At 47.8% G+C, this 22,707-nt stretch overlaps 1 protein-coding gene across 2 annotated transcripts in view; it reads left to right on the forward strand.

The window, feature by feature from the left end:
- The window catches only part of TRUB1 (TruB pseudouridine synthase family member 1), a 148,138-nt gene extending 125,837 nt beyond the window's left edge, over positions 1-22,301 (forward strand). For both annotated transcript variants that reach the window (XM_029610470.1, XM_029610471.1), the window contains exons 5-8: positions 369-441; positions 1,308-1,447; positions 13,270-13,326; positions 21,392-22,301. In XM_029610470.1, the coding sequence (XP_029466330.1) occupies positions 369-441; positions 1,308-1,447; positions 13,270-13,326; positions 21,392-21,606 (485 nt within the window). In that variant the 3' untranslated portion in view covers positions 21,607-22,301. The remainder of the gene's footprint in view (positions 1-368; positions 442-1,307; positions 1,448-13,269; positions 13,327-21,391) is intronic.
- Positions 22,302-22,707: the final 406 nt, after the last annotated feature.

The raw sequence follows: 22,707 nt of genomic DNA on the forward strand, positions 1-22,707 counted from the left end.
AGTGATATGTTCTCTGTCTCCATCTGCTGGCAGGGAGGCAAAACCCAGGAGTCTGGACTTATCTGTGATACTACAGGAACGAAAATTAGCAGGTAAGAACCAGTTTTCCTTTTTAGCTGTTTCAAATCACTCCCCCTCACTTGTCTTACATCCTGGGGATACAGTGGAGACATACAAGCAGGGTGCTGGTGTGCACTCCTGTCTTACTGGCTGTCCGGTTTCCCTTGGGGGGGGATGTCAGGGCTGCATGGTTTCCTTCCGCACCGCTGGGGAGAGTGGGTCAAGTATCTGCGCACTGTTTGTGGGCATGGTCTGGGCTGCACTGACTACGACCACCAATGCTCAGCTGTCCTGTTTCCTGTCGACAGGTCACATAACGAAAGCGGATCTGGAAGGAGTTCTACAGAAGTTCACCGGGGACATCCTGCAGGTCCCGCCGCTGTACGTCTATTGTAAATAATAGAAAGAGAGACCCTGCCAGTTCCAGGTTCCTACGTGGCATTTCTGCATCGAGCAAGCTGATTGGCCGGTGTCATTGCACCTCGTTTGTGCAGGTCTGACATCACACACCCAGTGTTCTTTTACGCTGGTCATAAGTCAGTGCTTATCACTAAGCAAAGAAATAATACATTCATAAAAAGCAAAGTGAAGAAAAATCCTTTTTGAACATCCTAAAATTTAAAACAATTGCACATGGAAACTTTTATATAGCCTTAGATTATAGTTAACTGCTGGTCAATCAGCTCGCTAGGTGTTAAAATCCTGCCCCCTCTATTTTTTTTTTAGAGGTACGGTGGATGATGTCACATTACTGTAGATGTTGTTAAAATTTTGGATTTAATTACTTGGCTTTACAAACCTAAGCTCAAGGTGAGTTACATTCAGGTACAGTAGGAAGGTCCCTGCCCCAGAGGGCTTACAGTATGTTTGTGCCTGAGGAGAAGTGACTTGCCCAGGGTCAGAAGAAGTGTCAGCAGGATTTGAATCTTGGCTTCCCTGCTTTTAAACGTTCACTGCTCTAACCAGTAGGGTGGCATTAGAGCCATAGCCATCATGGAACAGTGGCAGCTACTGACCAGGCTCTGGGTTCACACAAGCCAGGTTCTGGAGAGGTCCCTGGTCTGTGACCCTTGGCTAAGGGCTGCAATGGCTTGGCTAGGAGGGTGTGGGGGCTTATACATGGGGAAAGCTCGTGGAGGAAGCTGCTGGACCACAGTATGAAAAAAAGATGAGGTGTGGGGTGAGAGATGGGGGGCGAAGCTTGTGACTTTAGGGATGCTCACATATTTGCTTACAAATCCCTTCAGCTACTCGGCTCTGAAAAAGGACGGGCAGAGGCTGTCCAGTTTGATGAAGAGAGGAGAAGTGGTGGACGCCAAACCGGCACGGCCGGTAACTGTGTACGGTCTGTGGGTGAGAGCCTTCCAGCTGCCGCTCTTCACACTGGGTGAGTGAGCGCCAGGTGCAGGCAACACGGTGAGCCCTGCGGCTGGCGCTGCTGGAGAACGGCGAGCCACGTCCAAGCCGCCCTTTCATCCTGTGTCTCGCTTTAGCTCCTGAACCTCTAAAGAAAAGATTCGGGGAAGTAGAGAAAGGTAAAGCGTAAGGAGAATAACTGACACGCCGAAGTGTTGGTTCCTACCCAGGCACCTGATCACCCCATTTTCATAGCCCTCGGTATTCTGCATTGTTTTTTTTTTCTCCAAACAATAGAGAGCTGGTACAGCACTCAGTGAAAGTAGGCTGGTTTTCTCCTCGAATATTTATATTCTGCACAGTCATCCACTCTTGGCAGATAGCAAGGTAACATCCATAAAAAATAATTATACACATATTATTACTAGACATGCTAACAATACTCGAGCACTCTGCATAATTCATTTCACCAAGCACTCTAGACTTTAAGATGGAGCAGTCCAGATCGGATGTGGCATTCTAGATTTATAATAATCAAAGTTTTCAGTGTGAGAGGGTAATATAACAGCATGCTTGAACCTTCAGATATATTCATATGTACCCTTTTTCAGCTGCATCCATGTCACGTAAAACGTTAAAAGAATATTTCCTAACATGTAGCCAGATGGACTCAGGACCAATGGGTTATGCTCCCCAGCCAGCAGATGGAGACAGAATCAGGTTTCAAAGCTGACATCACCCTATATACACCCCTGCAGTTACCTCAGCTCTTCAGTATTTCTCCGTCTCCAGCAGATAGAGGATGTGCTTTCCCTATGGGGATTGCTGTACGTTTTGGAAGAAAAACTTCTACTTTTAAATTGGAGAAAAGATTGAACCTTGCTCTCCTGTGGTGATACCTAAAGGTCCCTCCCCCAGCTAAGAGTTCCTGAGGTGATTTCTGAGATCCCTCAGAGGTGTTCCTTGGTCCGGTAGCTGGTTCCCAGTATGGACTTCACTAATTAAGCAGCTGAAAGACAGTGGGTGCAGGAAGTTTGAGTGCGGTGGTGATGGCCAAAGCCCTCTCCCCCGCAGCCAGAGACAGTCTCTATATGCAGCCGATAAGTGCTGAGCCCAGGTAAGTGAAAAAAAAAAAAATAAATAAAAAATTTCCCTACTGATTCAGAGACCCCCAAGCCTGTTGGGGTAAGGGGAAGTGGGCTTCCGAGCGGGTTGAGTGGCCTCCTGGTGGGCTAGCCTCGCTTTAGGCTTGGACAGTACCCCATGTGGTAGGACGCGTTGGCGCCATCTTGTTCGCGTCTTTGTACGTGCATGACTGCTTTGCGCATAACGCCACACATACATACGTACAAAACTTTCTAGGTACAGAATACAAGTAAAGCCAAGTACATGGGCTGTGCTTGCACCTCACTGCAGCCCACATAGGCACCTGAAATCTGTGCACATAAAATTTTAAGCACAAGCTACTGAACATGCAGTTACTGTCTCCAATAGCTCTGGAAGCAAAGAAACATATTAGGGCTGCACTGTCTGACCTGGATTCTTGCTTATGTCAGCACTGTGAGGAAGCCCAGAGAAAGTTGGTCTCCCTGGACTTTGCTAAGCCTGGCTCTTCCCATTCAGAGGATGGGTCAGCCATAGCCTTAACTGGAAGTACCCAGGACCTGATTACCCCCAGGACTGGGTCATCCATGGGAGAGAGAACTTTGGCAGCACCTAACCCAGTACCTCCCAGGCTAAGCATGGATCTGGCTATCTTCTCTTGGGTGGAATTTTTTCAAGGCCTTCAAGCCTTTGTACAGGCGCAGTCTCTGTACAAAGGCTTGCCCTTGTCTGGACAGAACCTCAGCTGGTAAGCCCTCCCTCTCCCAGTCCTATCGGCAGACCTCGAGGTGTGCCTCGCCTCACAAACTGTATCCTTGGCAGGAAGCCAGTCGCCACGGATGAAGAGGAAGATACAGATTTCTTGGAAGATGGGGAAATTCCCCCTGGTTTAGAACCATTTCGGACCATGTTATGGTTTTTCCATAGAGACAAATTGCTGGCACTGGTTTCCCAGCCCCTGAAGATCCTGGGAGTCACTGGCGCGGACTTTATGATGCAACCAAAGAAGAATCCCATTCTGATTTCTCTACGGAAAGCCTCTTGCTACTTTCCAGTATTGGAAGCCATCCAGGAGTTGATTAACCTGTTATGGGATGCCCCAGAAGCAGGTTTTAAAGGTGGATGAGCACTGGATCTGGCAGCAAGAAAATGTTTGCATTTCCCTAAAGTGGATGTGCTGGTGTGTGCCATTTCTAAGCGAAGAAGCATCCCGGTGGAGGGAGGAGCGGCCTTCAAGGATGCGCATGATAGACAGATGGAGTCCATCCTTAAACAAGCCTTTTACACAATAGCAATGACCTTACAGAGTGCTTTTTGTTGTGCCCTGGTAGCTTCTTCGTGCCTGCTCCTTTCTCGGGAGGTGCATGACTCGGCGGCGAATTCCAGATCGGTTATGTAACCCGCCACTGCATGTTTAGTTGATGCGGGTTCGGACCTAGTCCGTACCTCAGCCAGAGGTGCGGCCTCAGTGGTGGTGGCTAGAAGAAAGCTATGGCTGTGGAATTGGTCAGCAGACGCAATCTTCAAGGCAAATCTCACAAAGATGCCCTTTAAAGGATCACTTCTCTTTGGAAGCAAATTGGAAAAGCTGGCCAGTAAATGGGGCGAATGTCCAGTTCCCCGGATACAAGAAGATAAGAGAAAGCAGTTATAGCGCCCCTCACCTATGAGGGGTCATTCCAAGGGCTCCCAGCACTTTCGGCCCTACAGAAATCATGACATTTCAGAGGTCTCATTCCTTTGGGAAATCTGTCCTTTCGGAGTAGAAAGCCAAGAGAAGGGCAGGCTGAGGTTCAGGTTTGTCCCAAACCCCCCAATGAAAATTTGCTGACCCGTCCTCGGAACGAGGAGATAGGGGGTCGACTGTCCCTCTTCTACCGATGGTGGGTCAAGATCACTTCTGACAAATGGGTAATGGAGGTCATAGAAGGATATGTGCTGGAATTTCACAGCACCTCTCGGGACATATATCATCTCTTTGCCACTCTCAGCACAAGAGGCAGGCAGTAGAGACTACCTTGTAAAGGCTCCTCAGGATGAGGGCTATAATCCCATTACCTGCGCCCCAGGAAAATATGGGGCGTTATTCCATCTGTTTCATCAAGAAGGAAGGTTCCTTTCACCCCATCTTGGACCTCACGAGAGTCAACTGACATCTATGAGTGATCATTTCCGAATAGAAACCCTATGCTCCTTGATAATGGCCGTACAATCAGGAGAGTTCTTAACTCCCCTAGACCCATCCGAGGCCTACCTACATATTGCAATTCGTCAAGGACATCGTTTCCTACACTTTGCAGAACTGGGTCATCATTATTAATTTCGGGCACTGCCCTTTGGCCTGGCCACCACCCCCAGAACATTTTCCAAGATTATGGGGGTCATAGCAACAGCGATGAGAAAAGAGGAAATCCTGGTGTACTTGTACTTGGATGACTGGCTGATTGGGGCAAAGTCCATGGAAGAGAGTCTCCGGGTGACCAACAGTTGACCTCCTTACTTCAGGAAATTGGTTGGGTCGTAAACCTGGACAAAAGCAGTCTCAAACTCTCCCACTCTAGACTCCAAGCAGGTCAAGGGCTTCCTTCTGACTACACAGAAAAGGAAGTTGATGTTCCAAGTGCATCAGTTGATGAGCACAATACACCTGATGGTGTGGAGCTATCTTCAAGTTCTTGGTTTGATGGCAGCAACCCTGGAAGTAACGCCATGGGCTGGAGCCCACATGTGACCATTTAAACGCTTCCTGCTGTCACGTTGGAACCCACTGTCTCAAACCTATTCGATTCGCCTCCACTTACCAATGGACATATGCCCTCAGCTCCAGTGGTGCTACAGGAAGCTCATTTGGGAAGGTATGTACCCCTGTCTTCTCCGAACTGACTGGACCTTGACAGACACGAGCCTCTGGGTCTGGGGAACTCATTGTCAGGACCTGACGGCCCAGGGACGTTGAACCAAGGAAGAGGTTCACTGGAACATAAACCTACTGGGCGGTCAGATTGGCATGTCTACAATTCAGCCACATACTTAAGGGTCAAGTGGTCCGCATAAATGTCAAACAATGCAAAGACGGTAGTGTACATCAACCGCCAGGGTAGAACCAAAAGCCAGTAAGTGTCACAGGAAATAGACCTCCTTATGGAATGGGCAGAAATACATCTACAGATGATTTCAGCCTCCCACATCGCAGGAAAAGACAACGTCAGAGCAGACTTTCTAAGCCAGGATAGTCTGGATCTAGAGAATGGGTGTTTTCCGCCAAAGCCTTTCAGCTGGTAGTAGATCGCTGGGGTCTCCTGTCCATTGACTTGCTGGCCACATCTCACAACGCAAAGGTTCCCTGATTCTTCAGTCACAGAAGAGATCAGTGGTCCCTGGGGATCGACACTCAGACCTGGCCGGAAAAGGAGTTGCTATACGCCTTCCCTCTGTGTCCCCTGCTGGGCAGGGTCACTTGCTGAATCGAGCACCACAGGGGATTAGTCCTACTAGTAGCTCCAGATTGGCCCAGGCATCTGTGGTATGCAGACATGTGGAGACTCCTGGTGGAGACACCCCGCCCTGTGCCTCCCACCGCACAGGGACCTGTTACAGCAGGAAACGATCTTTAAATAGGATCTGACTCTATTCTGTCTTAAGGTCTGGCCCTTGAGAGGGCTCGCCTGATGAAGCGAGGATATTCGGCGGCAGTAATTGCCACCTTACTCCGCATGTGGGTGTTCTCTACATCCTTAGTGTATGTGCGAGTCTGGAGAGTATTTGATATCTGGTGCGAGGAACGCGGTGTTTCCCCTTGGACGCTCAAAATCCCTCTAATTCTGGGATTTTTGCAGGACAGCTTGAATAAAGGTTTGACCCTTGACGGTCCAGGTAGTGGCACGCTCCTGTTTCTGAAAGGGGTGTGTAGCACTTCCAGCCCCTTCTATGGTGGCCAGTTCCCTTATGGAATCTTAATCTAGTATTGGAGTTTTTAGCAGGGCCCTCCTTTTGGCTGCGGCACAGTCTTTCCTTGCGTTTATTAACCTTGAAAGTGGTGTTCTTGGTAGCTATATGCTCGGCATGTCGCATCTCTGAACTACAGGCCTTGTCATGTCTGTAATCATTCCTCCAGATGACTCCAGGAGCATTACAATTTCATATCATTCCATCCTTCTTGCCCAAGGTAGTCTGAGACTTTAATTTGAATCGGTCCATTTCATTACCATCCCTAGATAGCACAAGGACTGGGAAGAATACTGCCTCCTCCATCATTTGAACATCAGTAGGTTTTTGGTGCAGTATCTGGAAGTTTTGGAACCGGTCCAAAAGACAGACCGCCTGTTTGTCCTTCACGGTTGAAGGAAACAGGGCGAACCAGCTTTACAGGCTATCATAGCTCACTGGATGAAGGAGCTATGTGGAGGCAGGAAAGCCATTACCCCTTCAAGTTAAAGCTCATTCCACCAGGGCTCAGGCAGTCTCATGGGCGGAAGCTAGGCTGCTGTCTTCCATCGACATCTGCCAGGCGGCGATGTGATCCTCCTTGCTCATCTTCTCCAGGTTCTATCGCCTGGATATTCAGGACTGAGAGGACGCAGCTTTGCAAGGTTTTAACTGGACCGTGGGCAGCCTCCCACCCCAATCAGGAGTAGCTTTTGTACATCCCATTGGTCCTAAGTCCATCTGCTAGGAAATGGAGAAATTACTTACCTGATAATTTCGTTTTCCTTAGTGTAGACAGATGGACTCAGCATCCCACCCACAGCTACCCAAGAACAGTGCCAAGAATTTGCCCATGGAGTAAATATCAATTTCCTAGCGATTACGGGTAAGCCGTCATCCAGTCACTAGATCAGGGCATCTATAATCTTACCTGATTCTCTGTGAACTCAGATCAGCATCGGACTTGGATTTACACTATTGCCATGCCATAGACCTTAAGTCAGAGCTTTCCAAACTTTTCATGTTGGTGACACACTTTTTAGACAAACATAATTTCGGGACACAGTAATTCATCTACTAGCAAACCAGAGGTTAAAGGTTAAATGAACAAAATGTATTTTGACAATTTACGTATGTTTCCTTAAATATATACATAATAAAATGTTTCACGACACAACCTATCTTGTGAAAACCTTTCATTTATATTAAAAATATATAATATTCCAAGATTAATGTTATTGTTATAATTTATGAGTAACAATAATAAAACAAAGTTATTGTGTTATTCAATTTACCTCTTTAATGAGATATATGAGCTTGATGGACACAGCTTTTGAATATTTGATGTTAATAAAAAAGTCCAAAAGGTCTTCTGCGTAATTTTAAAAAGCTGGCCAGTTTCACACTATAAAATTATTGATAGTCTCATTCAACTAATTCTATATGGCTATGAGAGTGAAGTCTGGAATTTATAGGAAGGGACAGAATGTCAATATAAATCCTGCACCTCCAGTTCTGTAACTCTGTGCATCCACTGAAATTCCCCCAAACAATGGAGCTTGGATGTTTCCCTTACAGCTCATCATACTAAAAGATATTTTCAAATGCTGGTGTCACCTCACAGTAACAGCAGCACAAACACCTTCCACTGCCAGGCACATTGTGAACTAACACAAAACCCCGCAAAAAAGACACTCAAAATCTATACTGCAATCCCATCATAACGTAACAGTAATAACACCAAGGACTCAAACAACAATAACCCTACCTGTGAAAAAGCAAGGGTAAATATTAACTGGGTCCTAGAATACCAATATACCACCTACTGAGGAAACAAAACAAACCAGATTGCTATAGATCCCTATGCTAGCAGAATCTCTCATCATGGTCACACACACAGAGCAGAGACAGACCCTCACCAAATACAGACTACAAAATAAAGGAGCACAAATTAGACAAAAACTGAAATGGAAATCCCAAGAAGCCAGACTCTCTGTATTAACAATGGAAAAACAGAACCACCATTCCTCATAAAACATAAAATCAAGAAACATAAAGCATCAGTTATAATAGTAAAACCATACTAATAAAAGAATATTTTAAAACTATTGATAAATAGAATTTCTATTAATTAAAATCATATACATTTTTTACAATTTCCCAAACACCAATAAAATATTTCAAAACAGCACATTTATCAAATAACTCCCAATAATTAAAACTAATAAGGATTTTAAAAAGCCCCTGCTGTCCATACTTTGGAGCTCTTGATTTCCAGTCACCCTGATATTGTCAAGGATTAGGAGGTTATCCTCTCTCTTTCACACATACTCACATGTCCATTCTCTCTCACACATACACTGTCACATACTTACACATTCATGCTCTTATATCCACCATAACCTCTCGCTCTCACAAACACTGACACACTCTCAGGCTCTAAGACACTCTCTTCCCCTCCACACACACCCCCCACACAAACTCTTACTCCCCTGGATTTTCTCATACACACTCATGCTCTCACTCTCTCTGGCTCCCTCACATACACACACACATACCCAGGCAAGTTCCCAATCATTCTCATACAAACACACACACCCAGGCAAGCTCCCAGTCATTCTCACTCACTAAAACTGACCCCCAGGCAGGCTCCCATTCATTTTCATACCACTCCCTCACCATCCCCCAGGCAGGCACACATTCATTCTCACACAGACCCCCAGGCAGGCACCAATTCATTCTCACACACACACAGACCCCCAGGCAGACACCAATTCATTCTCACACACACACCCATACACCACACACAGGCAGGCACCTCTTCTCACACATACAAACCCCAGGAAGACACCCATACATTCTCATACACAGACACACCCTCAGGCAGGCACCCATGCATTCCCCCGCACTCTACGGGCCCTCAGCTTCTCTCTTACCTCTGGGCCTCCTCTTCACGGGTTGCTGCAGGATGGGCTCTGCAGCGGCCGCCCTGCTCTTCTCGGGCCGATCCGCGGCAGCGGCGGCCCTGCTCTTCTCGGGCCGATCCGCGGCAGCGGCGGCCCTGCTCTTCTCGGGCCGATCCGCGGCAGCGGCGGCCCTGCTCATCTCGGGCCGATCCGCGGCAGCGGCGGCCCTGCTCTTCTCGGGCCGATCCACGGTGGGAACCCTGCTACCGGGCCTCCTCCTCCTCTTCTTAGCTGGCAGCAACAACGCTGCTCCTCTTCTGCACGTGGCCGACGCTCCTCCCCCTTCCTGCCCGTGCGGCTCCTTCAATATTTTTCTTCCGGGGCCGCATGGGCAGGAAGGAGAAGGGCACCTGCACGTTTAGACGTCACCTTTTTCTTCTGGCCGTGGTGACGTGAGCTCCACCACGGCCTTGCCGATCTTCCTGCCGGCACGGAGCACAGCGATCCTTCAGTACTAAGCCGCCAGTGGGATGAAGTCCACCGGCGGCCGCATTGGCTCCCACTTGCCGGTGTGTCACGTGCACCGGGCTTGCGCGGCACACTGCAGGCGACACAGTAAAGTGTCGCGACACACCCTTTGGAAAGCTCTGCCTTAAGTTCTCGTTTGACCTTTCTCATTGATTCATTAATCCAGGGAGCATGGGTCTAAGAGAAGAGATGGTTTTAAGTGGCACAGTGGTGTAAAGTGTAGATCGCAAAGTCTCCATCCAACCTGCAACAGCATTCTCTGATATCCTGCTAGGAACATCTGCTGGCTGGGGCAACTATCCAGGTCAATACGAGGATGGTCTGATCAGGGTATGGAGAAGAGAGTTGGAGCATCTAGCAGCGGCAGGAAGCTTAATCTGGAACTGGATCATATAATGGCCAGACCAGGGCACCTCTTGAAACCTTGGCTGAGGAGAATAATGAGAGAACCAATTATCATGACAAAGTACTCTGTTTAGGTCCAAAGTATGACCATATCTGAGTTGAGAAAGCAATGATCTGAGAACAGCCCAGAGCAGCCATCATAGTCAAAAAGCTCTCACAGCTAGGTGCAGGAAGTCCTCATCAATATGAACGTTGAAATCACCAAGGATTAGAACATTCTTACTTTCTACTTTCATGGACAGTAAGAAGTCCGTCATCAAGAAAATATAAATATCTATAAATCCAAGAGGGCTGTGAACTAAGGGGTGAATTTTCAAAACATTAACACATGTAAAAATAGTAGCTGGCACTCATGTACGTGCTATTTTATAAACATCAAAAGTACGCATGTATTGTCAGTCTTTTACACATTTACACGTGAAAAAAGGGGCATTCCAGGGCAGGACCAAGAGGTACGTCCGCAAGCTGCCATTTTAGGAGAGACATACGTGCACATATTTGTCAACTTATTCGTGTAGTTTTCCACCTGCTGAGTATCTTGCATAGTTGGGTGGGGGAGGTCTGGGTGAGCTGGAGGGTGTTCAGTGTGAAAAACTAAGAGGGTCTTGATGACCTGGAGAAAGACTGGGTGAACTGGTGGAGGTTTTGACAAGCTGGTGATTTCAATTATGCGTGCATATTTTAATATGCCGACTCCACGTGTAAGCGGGGTTTTATGCAAGCGAGTCAGTTTCTGTCGTGAGTGAAATATACACGCATGTGGGGTTTTTTTTTTTTTTTTTTTAACTCTTTATATATTTCAGCATTTACAAAAGAGTCTAAAAACTGCTTGACAGAAAATAGGGTGTTATATACAGGTAATTAGAATGTAAACAATCTTCCATATAAAGAAAGAAAATCAAAACATGATACCCACGTCAACTCCCCAGTATGAGAGATTACAAAAGAAAAGACTTAAGGGATGCTTACAAAGCAAAAAGACATTTTTACTGAGAGAGAATTTTAAATATAAAACCACAAATCCAGTAGGACTAATCCCCTGTGGTGCTCGATTCAGCAAATGACCCTGCCCAGCAGGGGACACAGAGGGAAGGCTTTTAGCAACTCCTTTTCCGGCCAGGTCTGAGTGTCGATCCCCAGGGACCACTGATCTCTTCTGTGACTGAAGAATCAGGGAACCTTTGTGTTGTGAGATACGGCCAGCAAGTCAATGGACAGGAGACCCCAGCGATCTACTACCAGCTGAAAGGCTTTGGCGGAAAACACCCATTCTCTAGATCCAGACTATCCCGGCTTAGAAAGTCTGCTCTGACGTTGTCTTTTCCTGCGATGTGGGAGGCTGAAATCATCTGTAGATTTATTTCTGCCCATTCCATAAGGAGGTCTATTTCCTGTGACACTTACTGGCTTTTGGTTCTACCCTGGCGGTTGATGTACACTACAGTCTTTGCATTGTTTGACATTTATGCGGACCACTTGACCCTTAAGTATGTGGCTGAATTGTAGACATGCCAATCTGACCGCCCAGGAGGTTTATGTTCCAGTGAACCTCTTCCTTGGTCCAACGTCCCTGGGCTGTCAGGTCCTGACAATGAGTTCCCCAGACCCAGAGGCTCGTGTCTGTCAAGGACCAGTCAGTTCGGAGAAGACAGGGGTACATACCTTCCCAAATGAGCTTCCTGTAGCACCACTGGAGCTGAGGGCATATGTCCATTGGTAAGTGGAGGTGAATCGAATAGTTTTGAGACAGTGGGTTCCAACGTGACAGCAGGAAGCGTTTAAATGGTCACATGTGGGCTCCAGCCCATGGCGTTACTTCCAGGGTTGCTGCCATCAAACCAAGAACTTGAAGATAGCTCCACACCATCAGGTGTATTGTGCTCATCAACTGATGCACTTGGAACATCAACTTCCTTTTCTGTGTAGTCAGAAGGAAGCCCTTGACCTGCTTGGAGTCTAGAGTGGGAGAGTTTGAGATTGCTTTTGTCCAGGTTTACGACCCAACCAATTTCCTGAAGTAAGGAGGTCAACTGTTGGTCACCCGGAGACTCTCTTCCATGGACTTTGCCCCAATCAGCCAATCATCCAAGTACAAGTACACCAGGATTTCCTCTTTTCTCAACACTGTTGCTCTGACCCCCATAATCTTGGAAAATGTTCTGTGGGTGGTGGCCAGGCCAAAGGGCAGCGCCCGAAATTAAATGTCAAAATTAAGCCAAGACTTGGTAATACAGATATCAAGACTCTTTAATTTTGAAAGGTCGGTTAGAACTGGGATTTTCTTTCTAACAGATTGTGCATTAATCAATATATAAAAAAAAATTAGCTTGATACCACGTCCAAGTTCTCACAGTTGTCACCAAAGTGGCCGGAGGTCAGCTTGCCCTCTGAAAAGTTTTGTTTGGGCAAGAGGCCACCATAGCAGCCTTAACCTAGGATGACAGGAATTGATTCTAGTATTTCCATACTACCAAAAGCCAATGCTGTTACGCATAGAGGCACAGAATGTGCATGAAGGAGCACACAAAGGAGCTCCTTCGTTGTGCTCTTTTGTGCACACGCCCATCCGGTGCACAACATCTCTGGTGTTGGCGCAGGAGACTTATTCAAGCAGCTATTGACTTCATCAGCAGGCAGGGCAACACTGGGCAAGCAAGGGTCAGCAGCTCCCAGCCACAAGATGCGACTCAGTGGCAGAATGACCTGCAGTAGCAAAATATATAGAGGAAAGCTCAAAACTGACAGGTAGGCAAGGCAGAAGTGCTAGCAGTGTTAGTCTCTGTGGCAGGGCTCGCAATGGTACTATGAAGGAGAATACAGTGTTGGGACTTGCGTGTCCCTCCTTTGCAGTCTCCCCAGCTCATGTTAGAGGGTGAATAATTTCCGACATAACCTGCGAATGCTTTCTGCCTTTGAACTGGGCACGTATCTGCATGCATTTCCAAGGGCTGTCACCGAAGGGCATCTCTTCTGTTTCCCTTCCCAGATGTGGAGTGCGGAGGCGGTTTCTACGTTCGTAGCCTGGTGAATGACATTGGCAAAGGTGAGCACAACCTTATTATTGTTCATAGACTGCCATTAGTATTCATTAGAAGTCCCCAAACTCTGTCCTTGAGGGCCACAACCCAGTTGGGATTTCAGGATTTCCACAATAAATATGCATGAGATACATTTGTAGGCATTGCTTCCATTGTATTCAGGTACTCCTCATGCATATTCATTATAGAAATCCTGAAAACCCAGCTGGGTTGCAGCCCTTGAGGAAAATGTTTGGGGACCCCCGAGTGTAAGTACGACAGGTACATAAATCTGTTATGTACATAAAGATAGACAACCTGCAGAACTCATAGACACTATTCCACTTAATTTTCAGGTCATCCTTAATAACCATACATGAGAGGTAGTTGCATTCATACTGCTTCAGCTATATGCAGATCTATGTCATCTATTTTCATTAGGGATATCCTGAAAACCCATGCAGATTGATGTCCCTGAGGATTGGACATTGCATGCAACATGTCCTACAAAAAACAAGGTCCCTGTCCCTGACAGAGGTGGGGATGGGAAGCAGTCAGTAGGTTGTGTAGGTTGTAGTGCTGAAAATGCCACAGGTCTGAAGTGTGTCGTCTTCCTATTTGATAAACTCTGATTCCCTGTACGAATGCAAATCAGTCCAGGCTCCTGGGTTTTGCATCCCTGCCAGCTCATGGAGACAGAGAAAGTTTAACTGACACGGCTACATAACCACGTGTGCCACCTGCTGTTCCTCAGAATATCTCTGTCTCCAGCAGATGGTACATGGTGCAAAACCTGCAAATCTGCAGTCAGGAGACTAAATTGGGGTTACGAGCCTTCATCTCAGGGGTTTTTGGGTCCTGGGGGAACATCTGTTTGGTGGAGGTGGACGAGCTTGGGGATAGGTGAGCCTTTTGTATGCTTGCTTCTTGCGTCCGTGGGGTGTAAATCTGGTGGTCCAGATACCTCACCTTCACAAGGCTGCTGAGGCAGCCGCAGGCTCAGGATAGCTGGTTTTTCTGGCTGTCCCTTTTATTTTTGGCAACTCTGTGTTCCAGCCTAGGAAGTGATAAAGTATTGAGTAAAAAAAGAAATAAGGTAGGAAACCTGAGTAGGTTATCATGGTCGGTTTTCTGCTTTTGTTGTTTTGGGGAGTTTAGAGTTGCGGTTTGTAGCATCAGTCGGCTTGTTCGTTACATAGGTAAGCTTCCTGCCGTCATGGTGATGGTGCACGGATCAGTTTGTCACGCATGCGGCTCAGCGCAGTCACGACTTAACTGTGTCGGCATGTGCTCTGGATGTTCTGGAGGTATGGGGATGTCCGATGGTCTGAGAGCTGCGAAAAAGAAGAGGCTGTCGCCTGCCCCATTCCTCTTGCGGTGGGGTTTATACTGGGTCAAGGACCCTGTTGTCGTTGGTGCAGGAACGACGGCCATTTTGAAAGCTCATGTGGCCTGTGCTGCACCGATGGAAGGGGAAGGTGGATTTCCCTCCGAGGTTTCCCAACTTGCTCAGACTTCGGGGAGGAGTGGGGGGCGGAGTGGCAGATGGGAAAGGTACTCCCATTCTGCCTATCGCTGGTTCTTCTCGGCCTTTGCCTGGCATTCCCAGCCCTTTCTCCTCAGTTTTTGTGTTGCTGTTGCATGAGGCCTATTTGGCTCAGCAGGAGGCGGTTACATCTGGTCTGGGGACCTGGGCCCGAGCTTCTGAGAGTCTGGCTGTAGGTTCCAGACCAGTTCAGTCTCTGAGAAAGTGATCTTCTTTAGTCCAGCATATGTTGGGTCCGTCTCTTGTCTTGAGAAGTCACAGTTGATGGTTTAGATGACTCCGAGGCTCTGGAGGTACCTCCAGCGCATGACCTGGAGGTTGACCTGGATGCAGTCGGTATGATTCCGGAGGATGATCCTGAGGAGGTTCCAGTTTCCAAGGGTGATGACCCCTAAGGTGGTCCAGCTTTTTCGCAAGGAGGAGCTAGGGCTGTTGATTCCTCAGGTTCTGGAGGAGCTCTGGGTCAAGGATCTGCAGGAGGACTCTGATCTGGAAGGGGTTGATCCGGTCCTGGATGGGCTGTAGGGTCCAGCGAAAGCCTTTCCTTATAAGTCGGTGAAAAAGCTGGTGGACTGAGAATGGGGATACTCCTGATGCTTGAGGATAGGGAGGGCTATGGCGAAGCTTTATCTTTTGCCTGAGCAGACATTGGACCTTCTTTTCCTTCCTAAGGTTGATGCGGCAGTATAGGTTGTTACCATGCAGATGAATGTTCCGGTTGTGGGGTCCGCTGTGTTGAAGGATGTTCAAGGTCATAAGCTGGAGGTGCATCTCAAAAAGACTTTTGAAGTGTGTTGGCTTTGAGTTTACGAGTGACCATTTGTTCCAGTTTTATGCAGCGGGCTTAACTGCAATGGGTGCAGCAGCTCCAGGAGGCCCAGTCAAAATCTGGCGAGGAGGCAATTAAGGTTGAACATTTAGAGGTGGCAGTGGCTTATGGGGCGGGTGCTCTCTATGATCTAGTAAGGTTCTTGTCTAGGATTACGGTTCTGGCAGTATCGACCAGAAGGTTGTTATGGTTGCATAATTAGTCAGTGGATGTGTCGTCCTAGTCTTAGTTGAGTTGGTCTTTTCAAAGGCCAACTCTTGTTTGGTGAGGACCTGGAGCAGTTGATGAAGAATCTGGGTGAAAATAAGGTGCACAGTTTGCCTGAGAATAAGCCTAAGGGCAAGAAGTTTTTTCAGGCTTGTTCCCACTTTTGGGATAGTAGGAGGTCTCGCCCGGCAAGGGGAGCTCCAGGTCCATAGAAGCAATTCTTTCTTCCGGGCCGGTCTTGGGATCAGTCCTTACGAGAAGGTCGGAGACCCTTCTGGGACACCACAGGTAGCACAGCTGGGGCTAAGTCCTTGCAGTGAGGCAAGGCTGGTCCACTCCATTATTCCGTTGGAGAAGGTTGCTTGGCACGGTTTTATGGGAAGTGGGCCAAAATTACCCAGGATCAGTGGGTCCTCTGTGTAGTAAGAGATGGCTACACCTTAGAATGTGCTTGGCCAGTCTGGAATTCGTTTCTAGTTTCCCCTTGCGGGCCTTTAGACATGCAACTTGTGTTTCAAGAAATGCTGGACCGGTTGTGGAAGCCAGGGGCGGTAATTCCGGTTCCCTGCAAGGAGCGAGGCACGGGAAGGTACTTCATTTACTTTATCTTTCCAAAGAAGGAAGGCACCTTTTGGATGATTCTGAACTTAAAAAGGGCAGTTGTAGCAGCAGTTCACAAAGGTGAGATTCTGGCTTCTCTAGACTTGACAGAGGCGTATCAGCCCATACCAATCAATCCAGACCATCAACAGTTTCTGCGATTCATTGTACTGGGTCAGCATTTTCAGTTTCATGCTCTTCCCTTCAATTTGGCCACGGCGCCACACACCTTCACCAAAGTTGTGGTGGTGGTGGCTTTGCATCAGGAACGAGTTCTGGTGCACTCCTATCTGGACGACTGTCTTATCAGGGCAAAGTCTGAGGACCTTTGTCATCAGTTGGTTTAGAAGATGATCAGCACACTTGAGTTGCTTGGCTGGGTAGTAAATTTGGCAAAGAGTCACTTGGTTCCGTCGCAGTCCCTGGAGTATCTTGGAGCTCGGTTCGACACTCAGAGGGGCACTCAGAGGGGCAAGGTGTTTCTCACGGAGGAGCGTGTTCAGAAGCTGCAGGGGCAAATTTGTCGATTTTGTTGGGGTTGCTGATGCCCAAGCCTGGGATTATTTGGAAATACTAGGTTCGATGACTTCGACCCTGGAGTTAGTGCCGTGGGTAATTGCACATATGAGGCCCCTGCATAGCTCTTTTGTTTCAATGGAATCTGCTTTTGAAGGAGTTTCACCTTCCCTTGCCATTCAAGGGTGTTGGCACGGACAGCCTTTCTTGCTGGCTTCTGAGTTCCAGTCTGGTTTGTGGTGTGGAGCTGGAGGTTCCAGTGAGTGATTCTTACTACTGATGCCAGTCTGTCTGGTTGGGAGGCAGTTTTTCAGCAGCAGTCAACTCAAGGCTGCTAGTCCACAATGGAGGCTTCTTGGTCTATCAATCTGTTAGAGATCAGAGCAGTGCATTTCGTGTTACTTGTGGATTTTTTTTTTTAATTTATAAAGTTTTATTGACCATAAAACGGCATAGCATGACTTTGTAGAGACAAACAATACCACATAAACATTATTGGTCAAACATTTTGTAAATAACATATGCAACTTATCCATTAGATCCCATCCCCGACTCTCCATTCGTTATCAATGTACCTATACAGAGTAAAATAAATTCGATATCATGTAATGAGGCCAAAGTGAGCAATACCACAACCTAGAAGCTGAAGGTCTGTGAGAATATCCTGGAATAGATGGAACAATTGAAAACAAAACAATGCTCCATTTAGCCTATTGAGCTGTGTCCTTTTAGCCACACCTTCATCGGGTCTCATATTTTATGGAAAGCTGCTACCCTGGCATGTTTCACAGCAGTGAAGTATGCCATTCGATAGTGTGAGTGGAGCCTGTGGATCACAGCCTCTAGAGACGGAGGATCAAGCTGCTTCCATGCCCTCGCCAATTCACAACGAGCAGCAATATATACCTGTAAACTAAATGTTTTGTGGAAGTGGATTTTTTGAGTCGCAGATTGTTAGATCCGGGAGAGTGGGAGCTGTCAGAAATGGTGATGCAGCTCATTCATGAGAGGTGGGGCTGTCCCCACGTGGATCTAATAGTGACTCACCAGAATGCCAAGATGCCTCGGTTTTTCAGTCGAAGGAGAGATCATGGGGCCGAAAGCATCTATGCTTTGGTGGTACCTTTGCCTCGGGAAGTTCTGCTTTACGTGTTTTCTCCTTGGCCTCTAGTGGACAAGGTGTTGCGGCGGATAGGGAGACATCCAGGCAAAGTAATTTTGGTGGCTTCAGAGAGGCCATGTTGGCTGTGGTTCACAGATCTAGTCAAGTTGATCATGGACAGTCTGCTGTGCTTTTGTCACTAACTGGCCTTCTTCGTCAGGGCCCCATTTTTTCTAACCAGGCTACTCACTTTGTCTAGTGGCATGGCTTTTGAAAGGCAGCGATTGAGATGCAGGGGATACCCCAAAGCGGTTATTGCTTCGCTGTTGCAGGCCAGGAGAAGGTCTACTTCTCTTTTGTATGTGAGGGTCTGGAAGCTTTTCAAGTCCTAGTGTATCACTAATGGGGTGCAAGCTCTAAAGTCTACAATGTCTCATATCTTGTCTTTTCTTCAAGAGGGTCTGGTCAAGGGTTTGTCTTTGGATTCTCTTAGGGTCCAGGTGGCTGCTTTTGGTTGTCTTTGGGGGAAAGTAGAGGGTTTCTCTCTTTCCGCTCATCCAGATGTGGTTCATTTGTCTCCGGGGGACAAAGAATTTGCGTCCGCTGATAAGGAAAGTTTGTCCATCCTAGAATCTTAATCTCATCCTCAGGGGTTTGTGTGAGGTGCCTTTCGAACCACTCAGGAGAGTGACTGTTAAAGATTTGACTCTTAAGGTTGTTTTCCTGGTGGCCATATGTTCCATTAGGAGAATTTCTCAATTATAGGCTTTGTCTTGCCATGATCCATTCCTTCAAATTTCGGACTCTAGAGTGTCGTGGACTGTTCCTTCTTTTTTTATCTAAGGTGGTAGCGGCGTTTCATGTGATTCAAACTGTGGAACTTCCAGTTTTTTTCTGTGTTGGATTTTTCCGCACCTCATGCGAGGGAGCTTAAGGTTTTGGAAATGCGGAGAGCGTTGTTGATATATTTCAGGATATCAAAAGACTTTAGGAGGTTGGATTACCTCTTTGTTTTGTGGAACGGTTCGAAAAGAGATTCTCAGGCATCTAAGACTACTATTGTGCGGTGGCTCAAGGAGGCCATTGGGTCGACATACCTAGCTAAGGGTCATCTAGTTCCTGAAGGTTTGCGGGCCTATTCTACTTGCTCTCAGGCGGCCTTGTGGGTAGAGGCTCAGCTAGTGTCACATCAGGAAATTTGCAGAGTGGCGACTTGGAAGTCGCTGCATACTTTGGCAAGACACTATCGTTTGGATGTGGTGGATCCTGCATCCTGGTCTTTTGGTGAGAACTCTCCAGGTCCCACCCTATGTAGGGACCTTTGGTACATCCCAGGAGTCTGGACTGATTTGGGTACGTACAGGGAAAGGAAAATTGATTCTTAACTGCTTATTTTCATTCCTGGAGTAACACAAATCAGTCCAAAATCTGCCTGATCTGTGGAGGTGGAGAGTTGTCCACTTGTTCTAGTTTCTGGGTATGGAATACAGACTTGTTTAAAAAAAGAAAATGGTTTGGAGAATTTTGTTGTTTTTAAGCTTGGGTACAGATCAGTACTGAGGAACTGCAAGTAGCACATGTGGTTATGTAGCAGTGTCAGTGAAACTTTCTCTGTCTCCATCTGCTGGTAGGGATGCAAAACTCAGGAGTCTAGACTGATCTGTGGTACTTCAGGAACAAAAAGTAGCAGGTAAGAATCAATTTTCCTTTAGGAATCATCTATCTTAGGCAGGTCACTTTATCTCCCTGTGCTTCAGTTCCAATCCCAGGCTCTGACTCTGTGCGTGTTACCCTGGGCAGATCACTTTATCTCCCTGTGTTTCAGTTCTAATCCTAGGGTCTGTCACTGTGTGTGTGTGAGTGGGTGAGTGAGTGATTGACCAGGGGCAGGTCGCTTTACCTCCCTGTGCTTCATTTCTAATTCCAAGTTCTGTCCCTGACTGTATATATATGTGTGTGTGACCCCCAGGCAAGTCACTTCTTCTCCCTGTGCTTCAGTTCCAATCCCAGGCTCTGACTCTGTGCGTGTTACCCTGGGCAGATCACTTTATCTCCCTGTGTTTCAGTTCTAATCCTAGGGTCTGTCACTGTGTGTGTGTGAGTGGGTGAGTGAGTGATTGACCAGGGGCAGGTCGCTTTAACCTCCCTGTGCTTCATTTCTAATTCCAAGTTCTGTCCCTGACTGTATATATATGTGTGTGTGACCCCCAGGCAAGTCACTTTCTCCCTGTGCTTCAGTTCCAATCCCAGGCTCTGACTCTGTGCGTGTTACCCTGGGCAGATCACTTTATCTCCCTGTGTTTCAGTTCTAATCCTAGGGTCTGTCACTGTGTGTGTGTGAGTGGGTGAGTGAGTGATTGACCAGGGGCAGGTCGCTTTACCTCCCTGTGCTTCATTTCTAATTCCAAGTTCTGTCCCTGACTGTATATATATGTGTGTGTGACCCCCAGGCAAGTCACTTTCTCCCTGTGCTTCAGTTCCAATCCCAGGCTCTGACTCTGTGCGTGTTACCCTGGGCAGATCACTTTATCTCCCTGTGTTTCAGTTCTAATCCTAGGGTCTGTCACTGTGTGTGTGTGAGTGGGTGAGTGAGTGATTGACCAGGGGCAGGTCGCTTTACCTCCCTGTGCTTCATTTCTAATTCCAAGTTCTGTCCCTGACTGTATATATATGTGTGTGTGACCCCCAGGCAAGTCACTTTCTCCCTGTGCTTCAGTTCTAATCCCAGGCTCTGACTCTGTGCGTTTTACCCTGGGCAGGTCACTTTATCTCCCTGTGTTTCAGTTCTAATCCCAGGCTCTGTCCCTGATTCTGTGCGTGTGACCATGTGTCTCTGGGACCCTGTTGAAAACAAGGCGTTTTTCTTTAATTTGCTTTCAAAAGGATTGATGTCATTTAAGTAATTGACCCCCAAAATAATATGTGGGCAGGGCTGGGAGAGGCTATTTTCCAGAGTTATCCAAATAATTTTTCCCTCCAAGACTGAGTCTAGAAATAATTCGAGTTGCCACCACCTGATAAACTCTCTGAGCTCTCTCTCACCACCACAGAAGTGTTTGAACGCATGCGGGGAGGGGCTGGAGGGGAAAGAGCGGGATTTCCAGGCTGTGCTTGCAGTGATGTGACCGACGTTACCTCGGCTGAGTTCTGCAGTCACCTTACTTTATAGCCTGATCAGGACCCCCATCTCCCTCTCTGGGCAGCGGCTGTTGGTGGAAAGTCGTGCCGGTAAAAGGTGCTGTAGCTCTGAGGGCTGATTGATTGATTTGCTTTCTTACGTTCTCCCCCTAGAGCTGTCTTCCTGTGCCTGCATGAAGGAGCTGACCCGCACTCAGCAGGGACCCTTCACCCTGGAGGAGCACGCGCTGCGGGAGGAGCGCTGGACCATCGACGGGGTGGCGGAGGCCCTGGAGCACAGCACGCGGCTCCTGCCTGCCGAGCCAGAGCCCGGAGCACCAGCGAGCCAAGAGCCGGATCAGGACGCAGCCGGCAGCGGCGAGGAGTGAGATGTTGCTCGGGCTGGAGTTTGGGCGCACGTGGGTGCACTGCGGTACAAACAAAAGCTCGGCACAGCACCGCTTGTGAGCCCGGGGCCTGGGAGCCGTTCTCCCTGGGATCATTTTCTAGCTGGGTTTTGGGTGTCACGCTGGCCTGGAATTGGAACGAGTGCTTCAGAACCAGGAGTTTGAGGAGCGAGTAACACTTCTCTGTCCTACCTCTGTCGGCGTCCTTCACAGACCTGCTCCTCCTGCCCCACCCTGCTCCCTGAAAGCTTTTACAGTGAGACTGGGGCCCTGGAGCTAGAGCTGGCGCTCACTGCCCCGAGGAGACGGGGGGGGGGAGTATTATCTGGTGGAGTAAAAACTTTGCTGCTCCTTCTCCAGGAGAACTCTTCAGCCTGGTTTGTTTGAACGCATGCTGCACAACAAAAAGTATGAATGCATGCTGCACAACAAAAGTACCCCAGGATGGCAGCTCCGGGACATCTGCAGCACACAGACTTCTGGTGCTTGAGGGATGCAAAATCAGCGCTGAGGTCCCCTTTCCGGAACAGATAGATTTTGCTTTCTTTTATTCCCAGCATGGCTGCCTTTCAGCCCAATTGTTTCCTCTCTTATTTTAAATTTTTTTTCCTTGTCTTAAATGTATTTTATTTCTTACGGTTTTGTGCTCTTTGGGAGAATAAAAAGTGTGCACTCTTTTCTTTGTTATGGACACGCTCTTTCCCCGAGTCTGCTCTTCAGTTGTTTGCACTGCATTCATACTTCACGTGTCTGAACACCAAAATCCCAATAAATGGTGGCACTGCGACTGCACCCTCCAGGCTGCCGAAGAGCACCAGCGTTGGCGTGACTGGCACAAGGTGTCCACGCCTGCTTTAGGAGACGTTGGGGGCCAGTGTGCTTGGCTGTTTTAGTATATTATAGCCACAGTCAGGAATTTCAACTGCTTCCATGTCTCCCCTGCATTATTTGTTCTTTGTTCTGCATTTCTTGTCATCTTTCCTCTCTTAGTTGTTTTTAAGTGGAGCCCTGAAGGCTGCAGGGCCGAGGAGTTGCGTGTCCTGGTGGATCCATGGTCCGTTACATCCCTGGTGCAAACTGAAA

Source organism: Rhinatrema bivittatum, chromosome 7 (assembly GCF_901001135.1).
Source record: "Rhinatrema bivittatum chromosome 7, aRhiBiv1.1, whole genome shotgun sequence".
NCBI classification, from domain to species: Eukaryota; Metazoa; Chordata; class Amphibia; order Gymnophiona; family Rhinatrematidae; genus Rhinatrema; species Rhinatrema bivittatum.